At 45.7% G+C, this 20,481-nt stretch overlaps 1 protein-coding gene across 1 annotated transcript in view; it reads left to right on the forward strand.

Moving 5' to 3' along the window:
* Window positions 1-20,481, forward strand: part of SLC9A9 (solute carrier family 9 member A9) — a 277,743-nt gene that overhangs the window by 92,780 nt on the left and 164,482 nt on the right. The window contains exons 7-8 of the mRNA XM_081190736.1: window positions 11,045-11,183; window positions 14,844-14,949. Coding sequence (XP_081046862.1) covers window positions 11,045-11,183; window positions 14,844-14,949 — 245 coding nt within the window. The remainder of the gene's footprint in view (window positions 1-11,044; window positions 11,184-14,843; window positions 14,950-20,481) is intronic.

Genomic DNA, 20,481 nt, shown 5'->3' on the forward strand with positions numbered 1-20,481 from the left:
ACTAACATTTGTGAAGGCAACGAGGCTATCAGAATAATATATAGTACAGACAATGCTGGTTATTTTGAATGCAATACTCCTGTGTTGTTTTCAAAGTGGACAAACAGTTAAAAAAATTAAATGTAGGTGACTGAATCTAGGGTGGGTTAATAGCTTTACACAGTAGGTAAAACTGCACTCTAGAATGAGTGTGCCCAAAGACTAGTTGTCAGTTGTTGTTTTTTACTTTTAAGTATGTGTTTGTGTGTACAAGAGTTAAGGAAATATGTGTTGCTTTATTTTTTAAAAAATAACACTTGTCATTTTTTCTTTTCTTCATGGCACAATAATAATAATAATAATATAATTTATTATTTATACCCCACCCATCTGGCTGGGCCTCCCCAGCCACTCTGGGCGGCTTCCATAGAAACCAAAAATACAGTAAATTACACGCTTAGCAACAAAATAGACACCTATCCACGTGACACTGGCAAAAATCTCCACCCATATACTATGCAAAGAATGAAAGTTCAATGTCTCTCTCCCGCCCCTTCCCCTCTCCTAATTTTCTCTCCCCTTTCTCCTCTCTCCCCCTCCCCTCCCTTTCCCCTTCAACCTCACATTGCCTACAACAAAAAATGTCTCAAACTTACAGTAATTGATTTGCATGAAGAATTCTACGATTTAAAAACAGAGACACTGAATGTACTTTTGTTACTTATGGAAACTCTTTCCGTAATTTTTTTTTTAAAAAAAATATATGAGCACCCCCTTCTGTGATTCTTGTCAAATGTACAAAACAGGGGTGGAGTGAAGCTGCCATTTTAAGAAGAGAAGCAGTGAATGGAGGCGATGTTAATCCCTCGCATCCACTGGGTTTTTTGCCCTCTGTACTCCTCCTTCTGCCACGTTCTCCCATCTTGTCCAAAACAAAAACAAAACCCAAAAAACCACAGTACAGAACTCCCAGCGTGTCACAGCCAAATTGGAAGAGTTTGGTATCAAATGTATTTATTTCTTAAAATTGATTTCATACCAAGTAGGTATTGGGATAACAAGCATCATTCTCTAGGCAATATTGCTACAGTCCTGCTTTGAAGTGGCTTTTAGTTTGTCCATTATATCATGCAGACTTTATTTTGCTGATGTAATTTATATTGTACTTGCTTATGTACATATAGACACAATCTGACAGACAGATAAAATTCTGTTTCAGAGATTCAAATGGCTCAAGAATCTCTAGTAGGAAAAGGTGCTCTCTAGTCTTTGATTTCGTTTTTAACACTGGAGTGTTAATCTTTTTATTTCTTTTTTTTAAAAAAAAAACTTTTGGAAAGTGAAGAACGTAATCTGTTAATATATATGCTTCACACCAAAGGACAAATATCTCCTTCATTTTATTAATATCCAGAAGCTCCAACTTTTCCTACAGGCAGGATTCTCAGAGAAAGCTGTGTCTGGTATATAGCATTTCTTGTGGGAGGAAAAGGATTTCTCCCCTACTTCTCTTAAGGCTACAAAGCCCTCAAAAGAAAGTTTAGACTTAAATGCTTCATTCTTCACTCACTAAATTCTGAACATGCTTTCTGCTATAAACTTTGGTATTCATTCCAGGTTTGGTAAATTACTTTGTGCTATGGACAGTTTTCTACTGAATGCTAAAGAATTGGGGGGGGGGAGATAAGTTGCTCTGCTGTAGACTATTTGGGGAAATTTGCATGAAGAATGTATTTCATACATGATGGAACAGAGCAGCTTGAATTGGATTGAATTCACAGAAATATTTTCCTTTTCTCCTGTTTCATGATAGATTTTCAATTTTAGATTAGAAGAGTGTGCAGGAACATAGCTCCATTTCACCTCTTATATTGTGAAGTGCATGTGATGGCCTATTCCTGTGTACTGAGACCTGAGCTGCAAGATCCATTGGTAGCCCTGTTCTTGCTTAAATTACCTCCCACCAGGCTAGGGTGGCCATGTGTCCCACTTCACAGAGGACAGACCTCTGTGTGAAGGCATCCTCTGTTGAAGGGCTGCTGTTCCAAGTCTGGTTTAAGAACCATCAGAATGGTTGCCTACCAACAGTTAGTACATCTGGCCAGCAGACAAAGCAACCCTACAGGCAGTGCTGGATTTATGTATAAGCTAACAAGCTATAGCTTCAGGCCCACTCTCTTGGGCAACCCCCCAAAATTAAAGGGGGGAAAACACTGGATGTACATTTCCAACATATAAGATAAAAAACAAATAAAATAAAACCTACATACAGCAACAGTGTTTTGTGTTGTGTAGGCTCCTATCTGTTATGTACAAATGGCTTTAGATACCTATTGTTGTTGTTTAGTTGTTTAGTCGTGTCCAACTCTTCGTGACCCCATGGTCCAGAGCACGCCAGGCACTCCTGTCTTCCACTGCCTCCTGCAGTTTGGTCAAACTCATGTTCGTAGCTTCGAGAACACTGTCCAACCATCTCGTCCTCTGTCGTCCCCTTCTCCTTGTGCCCTCAATCTTTCCCAACATCAGGGTCTTTTCCAGGGAGTCTTCTCTTCTCATGAGGTGGCCAAAGTATTGGAGCCTCAGCTTCACGATCTGTCCTTCCAGTGAGTACTCAGGGCTGATTTCCTTTAAAATGGATAGGTTTGATGTGGTGAAGGGGCTTGAATAACTCAGAGAAGCTATGAGCTATGCCGTGCAGGGCCACCCAAGATAGACAGGTCATAGTGGAGAGTTTTGACCAAACGTGATCCACATGGAGCAGGAGCCGGCAAGCCACTCCAGTATCCCTGCCAAGAAAACTCCATGGACAAAGACATCAGGTACCTATTAGGTCCATAAATTACCATATAGCATATATTCAACAAACAAAAACAGCAACAATTTGTTGTTGACAAAGGACAGCTGTACATATAAAGGGCCCCATTCCCTTCAGTAGCTTAGGGCCTCATCAAACCTAAATCCAACCCTGCCCACAGGACACCTAACAGGTCCCCCCACTATCCATCTATCCACTATGGTGAGTTCATGTGCCTTGTAAAATCTACCACCCAGCAGCTCTGATGGTGGCAAGTACACCAGGTAGGGCCCCAGTGGTTGCAAGGCAAGTGATGGGCAAGTGATGGGAGCTACTGAACTCCTCGACCTTTCAGTTCCAAAAATGTATATTCTTAAGAGAATGATGTTTGTGAGGAAGAAGAAGAAGAAGAAGAAGAAGAAGAAGAAGAAGAAGAAGAGGAGGAGTTTGGATTTGATATCCCGCCTTTCACTCCCTTTAAGGAGTCTCAAAGCGGCTAACATTCTCCTTTCCCTTCCTCCCCCGCAACAAACACTCTGTGAGGTGAGTGGGGCTGAGAGACTTCAAAGAAGTGTGACTGGCCCAAGGTCACCCAGCAGCTGCATGTGGAGGAGCGGAGACGCGAACCCGGTTCTCCAGATTACGAGACTTAACCACTACACCACACTGGCTCTCACACTGGTGAGAGATCAGAGGTATTGTGCCAAATAGAAGCTTTCTACCTACTGTGTGGCAGAATGTCAGATTAAATAAGTGTGTGTTTTAAAGTTTTATTTCTGGTTAAAATTGTCTAAAAATTTTGGAATCACAGAAGTGTAGAGTTGGAAGGAACCTCAAGGATCATCTAGTCCAGGCATCCCCAGCTGTTTTGGGACTACAACTCCCATCATCCCTGACCACTGGTCCTGTTAGCTAGGGATGATGGGAGTTGTAGTTCCAAAACAGCTGGAGGACCGAGTTTGGGGTTGCCTGATCTAGTCCAACCCCCTGCAATGCCAGAATATGCAGTCAAGTGTCTTAGTGTGCTGTCTTATGCTAGCCTTTCTACTCCCCCCCAAAAAAACACCCTACCCTCCTTTGCTTAGGAAAAGAAGGGGTGAAAGGCATAAAATAAATATATCAAAACTGTTAGTCAGCTGCCACCTATAGAAATGGGCTTTTTTCCAAGGAGAAATGAGTATATTGTGTTTCAGTGTCAGTGAATAAGGTTAAGGATAGGTTGGATATTGTGTTCAGATGAGTTATGTTCCTGCTTTTAGTACAGTACTCTGCCAAGGAAAGATTTCCCACCTAGGTGTTCCAATTGCCATGCTATAAAACAGTGTTCTACACTTTGCAAATAGCCGAGCAATAAAGCATGCCATGCAGAGCATCATGAGCTGAAGGAAAGCATTTGCTGCTTCTGTCCCAGAGGGTTAACACTGAACAGCATCGTAGACCTGCCATGGTAAGGCTTCACTTTCTCATGTTGAGCGTTGATCCTCTTAGATGCCAGCCAGCCCGTCATTGTTCAAAACAGTCTTGTTGCGTTGCTGCTAGGTGATGTCATTTAGCAGAAAGGGGGAAATGCCAATCATGTTCTGCAGTTTGGTAAGCAAAATCAGGATGGGTGACATCTGGCTTGACAGCAGAATGTAAGAAAAGGATCTAGAGTGCTCAGTAAGCAGCAAGCCGGATACGAGGATTGAGGAGGCTAAACCAGTCAAGGAAATTCTAAGCTGTATCAAGAGAAGTATTGCAGCCAGCTCACAACATGTAGTGGTACAGACCTCACCTGGAGTACTATGCCAAGTTCTTGGTTCTACAGTTTAAGAAGGATATAAACAAAGAGGAATGTGTTCTGTGGAAGGTGAGCCATTTTAAATAAAGATGGCAGACCAAACCATTCCAAACTGCACTGTTTTGGAAACCTCTGAAGATATATTTATTGGTTTGTGTTTCTCTTTTTGGAAATCTACCAAAGAATAAAATAAAATTGGGATTAAGGGGTTTTCTCAGGACAGTGGATGGCATGTGTGCTGTGTCCCGTTGGTGGCACCTGCCCTTCTTCTGATAGGAAATGTTCCTTGGATGTGGGGAATGGGGTGCTGAGGATGGTCAGTTGCGGGAGAATAAGAAATGTTTGGATGATGAAGAAGAAGAGTTTGGATTTGATATCCCGCCTTTCACTCCCCTTTAAGGAGTCTCAAAGTGGCTAACAATCTCCTTTCCCTTCCTCCCCACAACAAACACTCTGTGAGGTGAGTGGGGCTGAGACACTTCAGAGAAGTGTGACTAGCCCAAGGTCACCCAGCAGCTGCATGTGGAGGAGCGGGGACACGAACCCGGTTCACCAGATTACAAGTCTACTGCTCTTAACCGCTACACCACACTGGCTCTCATGTTCCTATCTTCATCTGAGGAATGTTGGAGGGTATACATGAACTGGCAGCAGTTCTCCAGGAGTTCAGGCAAGGGTCTTTCCCAGTCTTACTTGGAGACCAGGGACCTTCTGCAGACAAAACAGATACTTGCCACGAAGAAACAAACTCTTCCCCTTAAAGCGCTCACGGTTTCATTATTCCAAATACTTATTTGTACCTGCCCAGAGCATCATGACTCCATACTCTATGAAAGGCAAGGGGGGTTCTTTCTGCTTCCATATTTATAACGTATATGTTTCAATGATCTGCTCAGGTCCAGCCCAGATTCAGGCCTCATTTAAACTTGAGCAAATCAGCACGTGTGCAACTCGTAATATTCTAGTAACTCTACGTTTCTGAGCTCCACAGAGCCTCTTTGAATGCAGTAATCCTGGAATTACGGACACGGCAGAATTTGTGGTCGACTCTTTCACTTAGTTTTATGAATTAGTAACACAAATGTGCCTTTCTCCAGTCGTACTGCAGCTGATAATGGGCAAGGCTTATGCACCATCCCTAAGCGCAGCAAATGCCGTGGTAGATCCTTTTAGCCTTATCTTTATCGTTTCCATTTCATTATGGTACAAGGGATTTGAGGCAGTGAATTTCAGGGAGGCTTATTGCCGTTCTCGGGTGGCTGCTGACACACAGCTTTCGGCACTATGCTTCACAATGCACTCAAGGTGCCATAATCTGCCTGATAGGCCCCTCTTGTCATGTCTTCTTGTTTAATTAGCATCAACTGATAAAGTGGGTTTGTTTCAGTTCACAAGCAGCAATGTCGCTCCTTTTGAAAATTGGAAGGGCAGTTTAGGCTTTTATTTTTCTCCTTGTGGGTTGTTTTATGTTTAAGAAAATGATAATAATTTGTTGGGGCTGGTGTGCACTTGGCAAAAAAAAAAAAAATCCCCTTGACAAAGGAAACTGTAGCAACTGCCTATATAGGCACAAAATGTAGAAACTGAAGCTTTTTGCTGCATCTCCACACCAGGAAACTTCACCTGCTAAATGTTGTGGGGAAAACAGGATTCCCGTTGGGGGGAAAGAGTTAGTAAACCCCAGACTCATATTATATTACCTTGCACTCCTTGAATTGATATCTTTCATGAAATGTAAATGTACAGAGGTATTACAAGTTGCTCAATATTTTCTCTAAAGGACTGCAAATTCACAGACAAGGCAGTAAAAAAATAGCAACAATCATTCATTACTGGTTACAGCAGAAGCAAAGAGGGAAGGTGAAAGAGAAAGTAAACTCACAATTCACAATGGCCACCCAGCTACCCTTTCACAGATACACTAACCATTTAGTAGCTCCCCCCCCCCCCACAGTCCAGTGGGTGTTAATTAAGGATTGTTGATTATTCCAACATAGGGAATCCTGGGCCAAGCAGGATTTCCACATGTATCGAGCTCTAAAGGCTTTATTTATAAATTCATTCAATTTATATTCCACCCTTCTTCCCAAAGGAAGAATTTTCCTTCAGAACTATGCTGTTGAGATGAAGAAAGCTTGAGGGGAACTTGGAGTGAACTTTTATGTTACAGCTCAGTTTATGTCCTAGGAGGAAATTCCTGACTATGTGTTCAGAGGTAACATGTTCCTTAATTCTAAGGCATTCAGCCCTCTCTAGGCTCTGGTGAATTAAAAAAACAAAACAGTGTCAGTCCTGCAAGTCTGAAGTAGGGCTGTAAGAAGGCATCATTTTCATTCTGCCCTGTATTCAGTGCAAGCAGCACTGTTTCGGTTCTACCACAATCCGACTTTCACCCAGAGTTATGTTATTCATCTTGTTGTGGTGAAATTACACAAATTACATAAATTACATCGGCATTACATTATTCCACCTCATTCGTTTCTGTAGAAATGCCAAGGATTGGACTTGAGATCTTTTGCGTACAAAATGAGTGCTCTACCACTCAGCTGCAGACCTTCTCCTAAAATGAATTTTTAAAAACTCTTTAGTTGGGCATGCCAGCCACCCTATCACCTGGCACCTGCTTGCTCACATTGGCTGTGAATGACCCCCTCCACCCAGAACAACAACAACACCCCAACAACATAGTTATTTTCAGAACTCAAATCTGTATTATGGTGGCATTTTGTGAGAGCCACTACAGCTGTTTTTGTGGTACTTAGGTACTTAAAGATGCAAAGGTACTTCAGATGAAGCTACAGTGAATGAGTTGTGACTTTTCCCCCCAGTTCCATTCATTTCAGGGTTTCTTGCTTTGTAGCAACATCAAAGAAAATTACACAGTTTAAAAACAATTACATAGAAACAGAAAGTGCTCTGCCAGGTCTGGGGGAAAAACACATAATAGATTATTTCACAATGTGCTGCCTACTTTGGCAGTTTGTTATTTTGTTTTCCTCCCACAGTCTTCAACCACAGATGCTGGTAAAATTATTTCTTTCAGTAGATGTTGGGGATGTAGGAACCATCTCACTGAACAGCCATGGAAACTAGAAGTGGTGGCAAATGTTGTTGATCCTGTTTAGCGATGGGCAGTTTTCAGGGTATGGGGTGGGGGTCATTTTTGAATTTTTGAATTTTGACCCCCTATACCACAAATTAGGACCTCTACCAGGTGCACTCAGTTTTCACTTGTGGCTCCTAGAAGCTGTCAACACGGGATAGTGGCCACACACTGGGAAAAGCTTCAACTAGTTGGCTAAACCAGGTGAGGGTAGCCACTGGGTCTCAAACCCTTGGTGAGTTAGGGCCTTCTCCTGCATATGAAAACAGGCTCCAGAGGATTGAGTGGACAAAACTAATAGTGGGTCCAATGGTCAAGAAGGTGGTTTCTGTGTGTTTTCTAGAGGGAAGTGAGGGGCAGATAAGCCTCATCAACCTGAGATAGTAGCCCAACTAGGAGAAGGGAAACTCTGATCCTAAAGCTCCACCACCTTTTGGAATATCTTCAGGAGAAGAAAAGGCTAATGAGTAAACCCTACACAAATGTGGAGTTGAGTCCCTTGTACGCCTCCTTCCAGCAGCTCTTGCAGCCAAGCCAGTGCCAAACATATTGCTCTCCTTTCCTTTGGATCACATCAGCAAAGCTGAGAGTGGGGTCTTGTCGTCTGGGCAGCCCAGGACCTCCATACACACTGCCCAAGTAGTACTGCTAGCACTGTAGTACTCCTGAAGAAAGACACTAATGACAACAAGCTGCAATGAAAGCTCCTGCCATGTAGTAGCATGGGCAAAAGCCATGGTGCAGCTTCTACCCAGCTGCAGAATGATTATGAAGTGGCTTTAGAACACATTCTGTATCTGTTTGGTTGTTCAACATCCTGTGATTCCAGTCATCCAAGGGGGTGTGTGAGTGGAGGTGTGATCATTGGCCTGTTCCCTGCCCTTGCATTCTCAGTGGGTCAGCCCTTAAGCCATCCATGCATTCAAGCTGAATTTCTCTAGCACGGAGCCTGCTCTACTCCTGTTGGCTCCCTACATGCTTTACAACACTGCATGTTCCTGGTTCTAATCCTTTGGGGACCTCCACTGCATTCTATTCATGTGGGGACCTGAACACACAGAGGACTGCAGGGAATCAACAATCAGGAATGCAGTGGGAGGGACTGGTGAGATCACCCCAACTCTCCTCTCCCGCCTTGATTAGAACTGAGTTGGGAGGAATGACGACTGAATAAGGTTTTCTCTCTCTCCAGGAATTGCTTCTGTTTCTCTGTATGGCTTATGTACACATTGGATTTTTACAGACTAATCTCTACCCTGGGTAATTTGCAAACAGTTGTATGCATGAAAGTATCCTGATGCACCGAGTCCAATAGAATGCCCATTGTATGGAGGCTGCCGGAAAACGTTTTTATGTCGTGGTGGCACTTCATACAAGGGCTATAACATTTGAAATCTGCTTACCGTGTGTACGGAGAGATTTCCTGCCAGCGTCACACGTTCCTGGCAGTGGCTCAAACCAGTTTGGAGGCTTTCCATGCTGTTGGCACCATCCGTGCAGTAAAAGGATTTCAGATATTTCAGCCACTGCTGGCTTGTGGGAGCATTTTTCAGGGGCCTCCTTATGGGGCAGTAGTGTTTGTTGCTGTCCCTAAGTACTGTGCGCTACTTAGGTCAATCCAAAGACAGTGCCAATGCCTGCAGTGCAAATCCTTAAAATTTCATTTGAATGCAGCGTTCAGGAGTGTTGTATTGGGATTTAGAAAAGCTGCTGTAAGGCACTGTAAGCCCATGGGACAGAGCAGAATATAAGTAAAACAAATAAGAAAACACTAAAATATTATGATATGTTGATATACGATGCTGGCACTGACTCTGATGAATTTTCGGCACCAGTTGAAACCTCTCCTACTCCTGCAGATTTTTATGGGGCTTAACTATCTTGGCTGGGATTTTGACCATTATTGCTGCTATTGATTCTGCTGCAGTTTTATCTGCTCCTCTTATTTGTAGTCATGCTTTGGTTTATTGCCGTTCCTGATTTTAATGTGTGTGCGTGTTTTTAATTGCACCCTGTTATGATGAAGTGTAGGTTAAAAATATTTCAGATAAATTAATGTTAGATCCATTTTACATGTTAGCTTTGCAGCAGCATGCTTACAGCTTTCCTGTGGTTGGCTCCCACTCTGATGCTCCACATGGGTCGTGAGCTATATCAATGCATCACGATAGCTGACCACAGAGGAGTGAGCCATGACCAAATGGCAATGGAAATTGTTTACATTACTCCTTCATCGTCTTCAAATGACACCTAGCCCAGTGTGCTTTTACAAAGCCATCGCTGCATCTCATTTGGCTAGTTGCTCGCAAGAGTACATGCGTTTGCTGGGCTGACAAGTTCTTTAATATTCATAATCATAAAATATTCACATCAGTTTAAAATAAATGTAAAATTTTAATGCATAAAATACCAAGCATTTTCCAGCAATACAAACTGCTATTAAGAATCCTGTGCCAAATGCTCTTTGACAGCCTGCAGAAAAGACATCAAGAGCTGAAAGGGCCATAGAAATCTGAAATGTTTCTTAATTAGTATTTGGGATGCTTGAGGCTAGTGTGTGTATCTCTTAAATTTAATGGCCTAACAAAAAAAACCAAAAGAAACCAGAAGAATATGCCAGCTTGGCAGTATTATTCACATTCTGGGTATCGGGTCTCTGCTAGTGAGCAGGAAGTTTGATGCCCTCGAAAATGCTCTAAGTAGATGATCTCCCCATTGTGGCACAGCATTAATTTCCCATAAGAGTATAATGGTGTCAACAGCCAAAGACTTGGCTATAAAGAGAGGACCTCTGGCAGAGGAAACAGTTTTCTTTTCTGCAAGAGACTGTTTGGCCTGTGCCTCCCCAGGGCTTCATATTGCAAGGCTGTTGACACTCTCACAATTCTGTTTATGAAGGGTAAAGCTAGTGAATGGAACGACTATAATGGTTTATGACAAGATCACTGCCAAAGATTTTGTACGTCCCATGATTTGTATGGGCCATTTGTTGGTAAGCAGTAAAAGTGGCCCTTTTATCAGGAATATTTGTGAATGCATCACTTTTCTGAAGACATATGGCCAATAAGTAATTCAAAGTTATCTATCTTCCCCGAAGATCCCTTCCATGCCTACCATGTTTTAATGTCTAGTTGGCTTGGAAATAATACTCTTTATGACACTTGTAGCACAAGAAAATGTTTACTGACTGGCAGGAAATGACAGCCGCACACAATATTGCCTTAAAAAATAAACCCTTATTTCATCTTCCCTGTGACTTTCCAATCTTCTCGGAACCCTGAGGAGCAATTGCCAGTCCGTGCTAAAGTACATTCTTAAGCTCTTGATTTCAGTCTCTGTGCCATGTGATAGAATTCATTATTCCTCTCTCCTTTTTGTCTTCCTTCAGTTCAATATCAATTTACAGTCCCAAGGAGAATCCCAATGCCTTTGACGCTGCCGCCTTCTTCCAGTCAGTGGGGAATTTTCTAGGGATTTTTGCTGGATCGTTTGCTATGGGATCTGCCTATGCCATTGTTGCTGCTTTGATATCCTTTGCTGGTTGTTATCAAATGTCCAAAATTTAACATGTTTGGAAGAGCAGTTGCTACAAAAGAGAATACAATTATTTTCTGTTTGATCAAGATTTCAGTAATACTCTGAACTTCATCTCTCTGCGTACACTATTTTGAATCGACAATGGTTCCTGCGACTAAAATGCAGTTACATTTGTGCCACATCTGTTGCCAACTATGCAAATGTGTGACTACAGCTGCATGCAAGCCATGCATACATACATACAAGCCATTCAACTAAATCCTACTCAGTGTAGGCTCATTGAAATTAATGACCAAGACCAAGTTGGGTCCACTGTTCTGAGCACAGCTTAGTTGAATACCACCATAGCACATGACTCCCCATAAGGAATACTGGAAAATGGATTTTGCAAAGGTGGCTGGCAATTATAGCTCTTGGAGGGATAAATTTTGTGAGAAATCATGTGCTTTAAATATATATAAGGGCCTAAGAAGGGCCTTCTGGGTCAGGCTAAGGGCCCATTTGGTCCAACATCCTGTTATTGCAGTGGCCAGCTGGGTGTCTGTAGGAAACATGCAAGCAGGACCTGATACAGGAGCACTCTGCCCTTCCTGTGTTTCCTAAGGCCTCAGGTAGTAGGAGAAGGGAGGAGAAAACAGTTTTATAATTTTCATTCCCTTCCTTTGCCAGTCATATCGCCCAGTGCATGTACCCAACACCTTCAAACAGGATTGGTGCTAATGGGCTAAATCCAAGTGTAGGCTGCGGTCCTAAGCCCCACTAACCTGGGAGCGAGTTCCACTGAATTCAGTAGGGCTTACTTCTTAGCAGACATGCTTAGGATTGCTTAGGATTGTGCTGTCAGCCACACTAAGTGTAAAGGTAAAGGGACCCCTGACCATTAGGTCCAGTCGTGGCTGACTCTGGGGTTGCGGCGCTCATCTCGCTTTATTGGCCGAGGAAGCCGCTGTACAGCTTCCGGGTCATGTGGCCAGCATGACTAAGCCGCTTCTGGCAAACCAGAGCAGCGTACGGAAACGCCGTTTACCTTCCCGCCGGAGCGGTACCTATTTATCTACTTGCACTTTGACGTGCTTTCGAACTGCTAGGTTGGCAGGAGCTGGGACTGAGCAACGGGAGCTCACCCTGTCGCGGGGATTCAAACTTCCGACCTTATGATCAGCAAGTCCTAGGCTCTTTGGTTTAACCCACAGCGCCACCCACGTGTAGACTGACTGAAATCAACAAGATTCAAGTTAGACATGGCTAAGTTTCAGTGGGCTTCCTCTAAGCTTGACTAAGCCTGGATACACCCCAGTGTGTGTGTGTTTGTGTGTGTGTGTGTGTGTGTTTTGATGTGCATATTCACATGGCCCTGAAGACAGGACAGAATTACGACAGAAACTATGATTAATTATGATGGCACTTTTGGATGAGATCAGGGTAAAATCTAAATGTCTCTAATAAGCATTGCCGGACTATTAGAACATTAAAACTTAGGGAGTTTCCTATATTTTTCTGGGCATTTGGCAAAATCAACGATTACATCTGGTTGACAAATGAAACTGAATATCTCAGAGTATTTTCCTCCCGCTGGGTTTCTCTGTCATGCAAACACATTTATGTTTCTCCCTAGAGATACTTGACCCTGCCTCTCTTAACAGAAAGCCACTTTCCACTTTGGAAGTTTATATACAGAAATAGTAAAAGCACACAGGGGAAAAAACCTCATGTTTCTTTGCAGCCAGGGAGGGTTCTGGTCTTCCACTCCATTCTTTACATCTGGGGGCACTAGGGCATGGATGGCTAACCTCCAGCCCTGAAGGTGTTATTAGACGTCAGCTCCCATCAGCTCAAACCACTACGACCAAAGGTTAAGGATTATGGGTGTTGTAGTCCAACAGCAGCTGGAGGGGCAGCAGTTCCCCAGCCCTGCAAAGTCAATCAGTTGGAGAGTGTAAGCTTGGGGCAGCTGGGTGGAGTGGGCAAAAGAGCAGTTATGGCTTCCCCCATATAATTCTGGGGGCTATAGTATGTTGAGAGTGCTTAGAATTGTTAAGAAACCCCTATGTCCCTCACAGTGCTTCTATTTCCAGAATGAGTTTAATTATCAAGCCTTCTTCACAGGGAACTTGGGGAATTGTAGTTCTGTGAGGAGAATAGGGGCCTCTTCATGCTCAGCACCCTTAACAAACAAGCTCCAAGAATCTGAAGCAATGGCTGTTCCAAGTGGTATCATAGTGCTCTAATTGTATTGTGTGGCTATTGCATTAGAATCCCAACAGGGGGCGAGGTACTAGGCAGATCCCCACCCCCACCACTCTGCACAAATCATGTTTTAACCCAAAGGAATGAGACAGCTATTCAGGCTGAATGTTTGAATCTAATCTTCCTCCTTTTACTTTATTGGAACAGATCTTAATATGCCAATTTTCTCTTTCTTAAATCAATGCTAAATAAACTCCACTGAGCCAGTGGTGACCTTCCCCTTAGCCTGGAATAATATAATCCTTGAGCTAATTTTGACTTGATCATCTTGTTTGCCATTTGACTTTGTCACAGCTGCATTTCTGTGACCTGAAAACATTGCCATGAGGAGTGGAAATAAAATTAGACACCATCTGAACTGAACTAATGTGGAAAAATTAAAGCTAAATTTGACCACATGATCGTAGTGGTTTATTAAACTGCTTCAGAATATGAATGGTTATAAGCAAAGTGAGGAACACCATTCTTTCAATTTCATGATGAAAACTCATTCAAAGCACAGTTTGTTTCTTATTTTTTAATGTAATGTATGCCATAGACTGTCAGGAGCATAAAAGTATCAGGAATGGAAATTGACCCAAAATCCAAGTTGTTTGCAACTCTGTCCCCTCACCCCAGGTCCGTGCTGAGCTTCTCTGAGGCCCAGGGTGGCAGTCTTGTTAGAATAAAGTTATAAACTCAAACAAAAAAGCAGCCAGTCCCTGGCAGCACTGCCCCCCACCCCAGCCAGCTTTTTCCACTGAGGCCTGGGGAAAGTGTACCTGGCTGCCCCACATCCCTCCACAGACCTGCCTCACCCCACAAAGTTTGAGAGAGATCTACCAAGTGGTACATAGCTTACCCACAGTGTGCATGTATTCACTGAGGGGTATTCACCTGCCAAGTGAGGTAAATACGTTTGCCATACGTCAGAAATTTGGTGAAGCAGAATCCATCAAAATATTATTCCCAATTGGTAGAACAAGACAGTAAGTGGCTTTCCTTCTGCTGCCACCTTAGCAGTGAAGGAGCCGCTGCACAATGTGCCCATCCCATCTCATCCTGGTACCATCAACAAGCCACATTGCAAGAGCTCATGATGTACCTCCTTCCTGTTGCACCATTAATTTCATATACCCTCCTCTAAAAGTCATGTGCATTGGCCTGGCGATGAGCTATTTGATGGACCAGGTATCCTTACTTTTATATTTCTTATATCTGAGAGGTGTGGTTGGAATCACTTCCCTTAGACACTATTTCGCTTCTGCAAAATTGCCTGTGAGTCCATTATGTGTGATCTCTGAGAATTGCCTTTTTTCCAGCACCTGTATCAAACAGTGTGACAAGATCAATTTTGAAATCTGCAGAATGCTGCAAGCGGTGTTGATTCCTAACATTTTCCTTAACGTTGTTTCCTCTCGCACTTGACAAAATTCACCAAGCTGTGTGACTTTCCTATGTTAGAAACTGGCCTGTTTTTCCTTTTGTCTTGGAGTGCTTTCTTGTCCGCTGAAGCTGCTGGTCTTACAGGTAAGTGCTTCATACGGCTGAATAGGAAGAAGTCCCAGGGGATCCAATTACAGATGGGGGAGAAATTCATTTCAGTTCACATTTAAGGCAAACCTATGAAAATTGTTCTCCCCAAACAATATGCAAACTGAAACACAGCCATCCTTCGAAATTAGCATTTTACCAAATTTTGCAAAGCAGTTCTCCAGGCAAGTAATGCACGCAAGGGTAAAGTGTGCAAAGAATTGCAGAAATTAGGGGAAATAACATAAAAAAACGCACTATGTTAGGGGAACTTGCTTGGCAAAAAATGTGTATGTTATGTTAAATGGCTGTCAGGGAACTGCCATCGGAGGGACAGGTGGTGGAAGGGCTCACGGAGGTTGGGAGAGACCCAGCAGCAGAAGCAGGAACCAGCAGGGGGAGAGGTGGGTCTCTGAGGGAAAGCGAGCAAGAGGGAGGGCTCAGGGACACGTCCAGCGAGAACAGTGGGGAGGTTTCTGGACCTCCCATAGGGAGACCCACTCCTCGCCGGAAACTGTCACGCCGTGAGTCCAGAAGACATGTTTCCGTTAAGGAGCTTTTATGTTGGAAGCGATTCCGAAAGCAGCCACTGTCGGAATCTGCGAGTGACTAAGAGGAGCCATGTCTGAGGGGCTCCGTCACAGACAGAGGTTTGTGGACTTGAACAAACTCTGAGGGACTACGATTTTACGCACAAGCAGCTCATCATCCCATCACAGCATTCCGACAGTCTCTGAAAAGCAGCTTGTGCGGGAGAAGGCATCATGAGCAACCCAGACGGAACCGGAGAAGCAGGAGCGGGGGCGAGTCCAAGCCTGGAAGAAAGGTACCGGGTGTTGGAAGTCCAGCTAGCGCTGCAGACGGCGAGGCTTGAGGAGAGGAGGGCTCAGGATGCAGACAAAAAGGGGAAAGCCCCCCAGCTCGCCAGAAAGGTACCAGGATTGGTGCAGAAGTTTGGGGGGGAGCCCAAGGACTATCATGCCTTCCGGACAGAGATGCAATATGCCCTCAATCTGCAGTTTGATGAATTCCCTGATGAGGAATCGCGAGTGGCTTTCGTGATTGGGCATCTTGAAAAGGGGGCGAGAGACTGGGTTAGACCCCTGATGGCAGCGAATAGTGACGTCCTAAAGGATACGATGAAGTTCTTTCGCGCCTTGGATCTGATGTTTTCCAGCGATATTGAGAAGGGAGTGGTGCGCAGACAGTTAATGGCTTGCAAACAGGGGAGCCGATCTGTCCGTGAGTACTGGACTGAGTTCACCATGCTGGTTCACAGATTGGGGTGGGACTTATCGGCGGAACCCATTCAAATGCTATTTGAAGAAGGGCTTGCTTCGGCTGTGAAAGACGAACTTTCCTGGGGCCCCAGGGCGGATTCTATGGACCAGCTGACCAAATCTGCGCTGACCATAGGAGCGCGCCAGGAGGCGAGAGCATTGGAGAGGCGGGAAGGGAAAGGGGAACGTTGGAAGGAGTTCCGCATTCCAGACATTCCAGAGCCAACTTTCCCGCCGGCAGAGCCGATGGAAATCGGAACAGCGCACGCGCGCGCAGCTTCAAAGCCCAGTGAGGGGGGAAAGAAGGAGGGAAAAGGCGCCCGGAAATGCTATCTCTGCCAACAGCCAGGTCACTTTGCCAGAGTCTGCCCCCAGAGGAAGGAATGGCAAGGGATGGTGGGAGCTGTTGAGGGAAGAGAGGAAGAAATACCGGAGCAAGTAAAAGCCAACGCCTGGCTGCCACCGTCGGGGCACAGCAGCCAGGCCAAAGAGCAGTGAAAGTGCCCACTCCAGAACCTCCTAAACCCGCCCTAGTGATAGAGGTGTTACTAGAGCTGCCTAACGGACACCCACTAAAGATAAAGGCGCTACTGGACTCAGGCAGCTCCTGCAATTTCATGAGTAAGGAGTTTGCTGCTGAGCACCAGATACAGACTATCCCTTTAAGCAACCCCCTGCAGGTGACCACGATTGATGGCAGGGAGCTGTTGGGAGGAGAAGTCAGCTTGCAGACCGTCCCAATGATAATGAAGGTGGCAAGGCACACCGAACTGATAGCGTTTAATGTGGCCACCTTGGGAGGAGCTCCCATTATATTGGGGATGAGCTGGCTAGCGTTACATGATCCGCTGGTGGGCTGGCATCAGAGAGTGGTTTCCTTTGGTTCAGCACATTGCTTAGAACACTGCAAAGAGGGAAAGGGTTTGGCAGGGGCCCAAGCCACCCTAGCAGGGACTGAAGTAATGGAGAACGTGAAGGTACCACGACAATACGCAGATCTTCGCAACGTCTTCAGCGAAAGGGAAGCTGACCAACTACCCCCGCATAGACCCTTTGACTGTCAAATCAATTTACTCCCTGGGGCACAGCTCCCTGTAGGCAAGCTGTACGCCATGTCAGACAGAGAGATGCAGGCACTAAGGGAGTTCATTGACAAGAACCTGAAGAGAGGTTTCATCCGAGAGTCCAGAGCGGTGGGAGGCAGCCCAGTGTTTTTTGTGGATAAAAAAAACCACGGACAAGCCGAGGCTGGTGTGTGACTTCAGGGCATTGAACGCAGTGTCAGAACCAGTGGCCTTCCCTATGCCCAGGATTGACGACATTTTGACAAGGGTGCGGAAGGGAAAGATTTTCACAAAGCTGGACCTAAGGGGGGCGTACAACCTGATACGAATAAGGAAGGGGGATGAATGAAAAACCACCATGTTCACCCCTTTGGGGGCATTTGAATATTTAGTGATGCCCTTCGGCCTACAAGCAGGCTCCGCGTGCTTTCAATCGTTTATGAACCACGTACTGGGGCCTTTGCTTTACAAGAATTGTGTGGCCTTCTTAGATGACGTGTTGGTGTATTCTGAGAATGAGGAGCAGCATGTGAGAGACGTCAGAGAAGTGTTGAGCAGGCTGCAAGCGAACCAGCTGTGGGTGAAACTGGAGAAGTGTCAGTTTCATACCAAAGAGGTGGAATTCCTGGGGTATCGCCTGTCAGACAAGGGATTGGCCATGGATCCCGGCAAGGTCCAGGCGGTGCTGGAATGGAAAACACCCAAAACAAAGAAGGATGTGCAGAGGTTCCTAGGGTTTGGGAACTTCTATCGTAAGTTCATCCAAAACTTTGCCCACCTGACGGCGCCCATTACGGACTGTCTCAGCAGTAAGAAAAAAATTGTTTGGACTGAGGAGGCGGAGCGAGCATTTGAGGAACTAAAAAGGGCCTTCGCCTCGGAAGAACAACTCCTGCATGTGGATTTACAAAAACTGATGAGAGTGGAAACTGACGCATCAGACAGAGCGATCGGGGCGGTGCTTCTGCAGCCAGGGAAGGAGGAGTCAGAGTGGAGACCGTGTGCCTTTTTTTCGCGAAAGCTGAACAAATCCGAGAGGAACTACACGGTGTATGACCGAGAACTACTCGCCATTCTTGAGGCGTTCCGGAGATGGAGGCACCTGCTAATTGGTGCACAACATAAGGTGCAAGTGTGCACTGACCACAAGAACCTAGAGTATTAGAGAACGGCACGAGTGCTCAACCAACGGCAAGTGAGATGGGCCCAGGAGTTCTCCAAATTTAACTTTGAGATTTGTTACGTGCCAGGCCCAGAGAACATTAGGGCGGACGCTCTCTCATGCAAACCTGAATATTTGGAGGGGGAGGGAGCACCCGAAGAGAGACATGTCATTCCAGAGGACCGCTGGGTGTGTGGGGCGGCATTGGTGGGGCAAAGAGAACTGGTAGAGGGAACGGAGAATGATGAATACGCCCAGGACAAACTCAGGGGTATCAGGAGGGAGGGAGACAAACCCGGAGGTTTTGAGGAGAGAAACGGGACGTTGTATTACAAGGGAGCGCTGTATATACCTGAAGGAGAGTTGAGGGGGAAGGTACTCAAGCAGCTGCACGATAGCCCCACAGCGGGGCATTTTGGGCAACACAAAACCATGTGGTTGGTTACCAGGGAATTTTGGAGGCCCAAGGTCAGGGAAGATGTACGGGAGTATGTGAGAGGTTGTGACCAATGCCAGCGAGCCAAAGGGGAGAGGTGGGCGCCGGCGGGGCTATTAGAACCGCTACCCACACCTGAAAGGCCATGGGAAGCAGTGTCAATAGATTTCATGACTGATCTGCCAAAGTCCAGAGGGAAAACAGCCATCATGGTGGTGGTAGACCTGTTAACCAAAATGGGCCACGTTATAGCCTGCTCACATGCTGTCACGGCAGAAGAAACAGCGAAATTGTTTGTAGAAAATGTTTTTAGGTTGCATGGCGCCCCCTTGAGGGTGGTTTCTGACCGAGGGAAACAATTTACTTCCAGGTTCTGGAGGAAGCTCATGAGCTTACTGCATGTAGAGGTCAATTTTTCGACTGCCCGGCATCCTGAAACCAACGGGCAGGCGGAAAGAGCCAATGGCATCCTCCAGCAATATCTGAGGTGTTATGTCAATGACAGAGAGAATGATTGGGTGGAGAAGCTGGCGTTGGCGGAATTTGCCTAGAACAATGCGGAGAACCTGTCCACAGGGATGAGCCCCTTTTTGGCTAATTACGGGTGCCATCCCAGGGCTTTCCCGGGGGCGGAGGGGAGAGATGGAGCGTCCCGGCTGCCGAACAGTTTGTAGAAGAAATGGAAGCGATCCATCGTCAGCTCCAACTCAACTTAGACAGGGCCAAGGAGGAGTATAAGAGGCAGGCAGACAAAAACAGAAGGGAAGGTGAAACCATTAGGGTGGGGGACCAGGTGTGGCTGTCAACCCAAGGGTTACCATTTAAAGGGGGTTGTAAGAAGTTAAGACCCAAAAGATTGGGCCCATTTGAAGTCACGCAACAGGTCAACCCAGTGGCTTTCAGACTCCGGTTACCGAACCACATGAAGCTGCACCCAGTTTTCCACAGGTCGTTGCTGTCACCGTATAAAGGGGACAGAGAAGGGAGGTTCACCCGGGGACCAGCAATGGAGGAAAGGGAACACAGCAGCCATGTGGCGGAGATCCTTGATTCCAGGTGGAAGGGAGATCAAGTGGAGTATTTGGTAATGTGGGAAGGGGAACCGGAGTCGGAAAACACCTGGGTCATGGCAGAGGATGTCAATGACGAGATCTTAATAGAAACTTTTCATCAGAGGTTCCCACGTAAACCTCAGCCTGTAGCGAGGTTCCGGAGGGAATACTTTGCAACCACAGATGAGGAAGAGGAGTTGGAGGGGTTCACAGATGCCGAGGAGGAGGAGGATTCAGCGACCCGGAGCGGCAGCCGATGGAGGGAAATGTTCGAGACGTCTGAAGATGAAGAGGATTCTTTTCGGGGTTTTACCTCCTCACCGCCCAGAGGAGAGGGAACGGGAGGGGGTGACGGGGGCCCTGGAGGGGAGGTGGATGTCAGGGAACTGCCATCGGAGGGACAGGTGGTGGAAGGGCTCACGGAGGTTGGGAGAGACCCAGCAGCGGAAGCAGGAACCAGCAGGGGGAGAGGTGGGTCTCTGAGGGAAAGCGAGCAAGAGGGAGGGCTCAGGGACACGTCCAGCGAGAACAGTGG

This window comes from Podarcis bocagei (assembly GCF_964188305.1).
Source record: "Podarcis bocagei genome assembly, chromosome: 4".
Taxonomy (NCBI): Eukaryota; Metazoa; Chordata; class Lepidosauria; order Squamata; family Lacertidae; genus Podarcis; species Podarcis bocagei.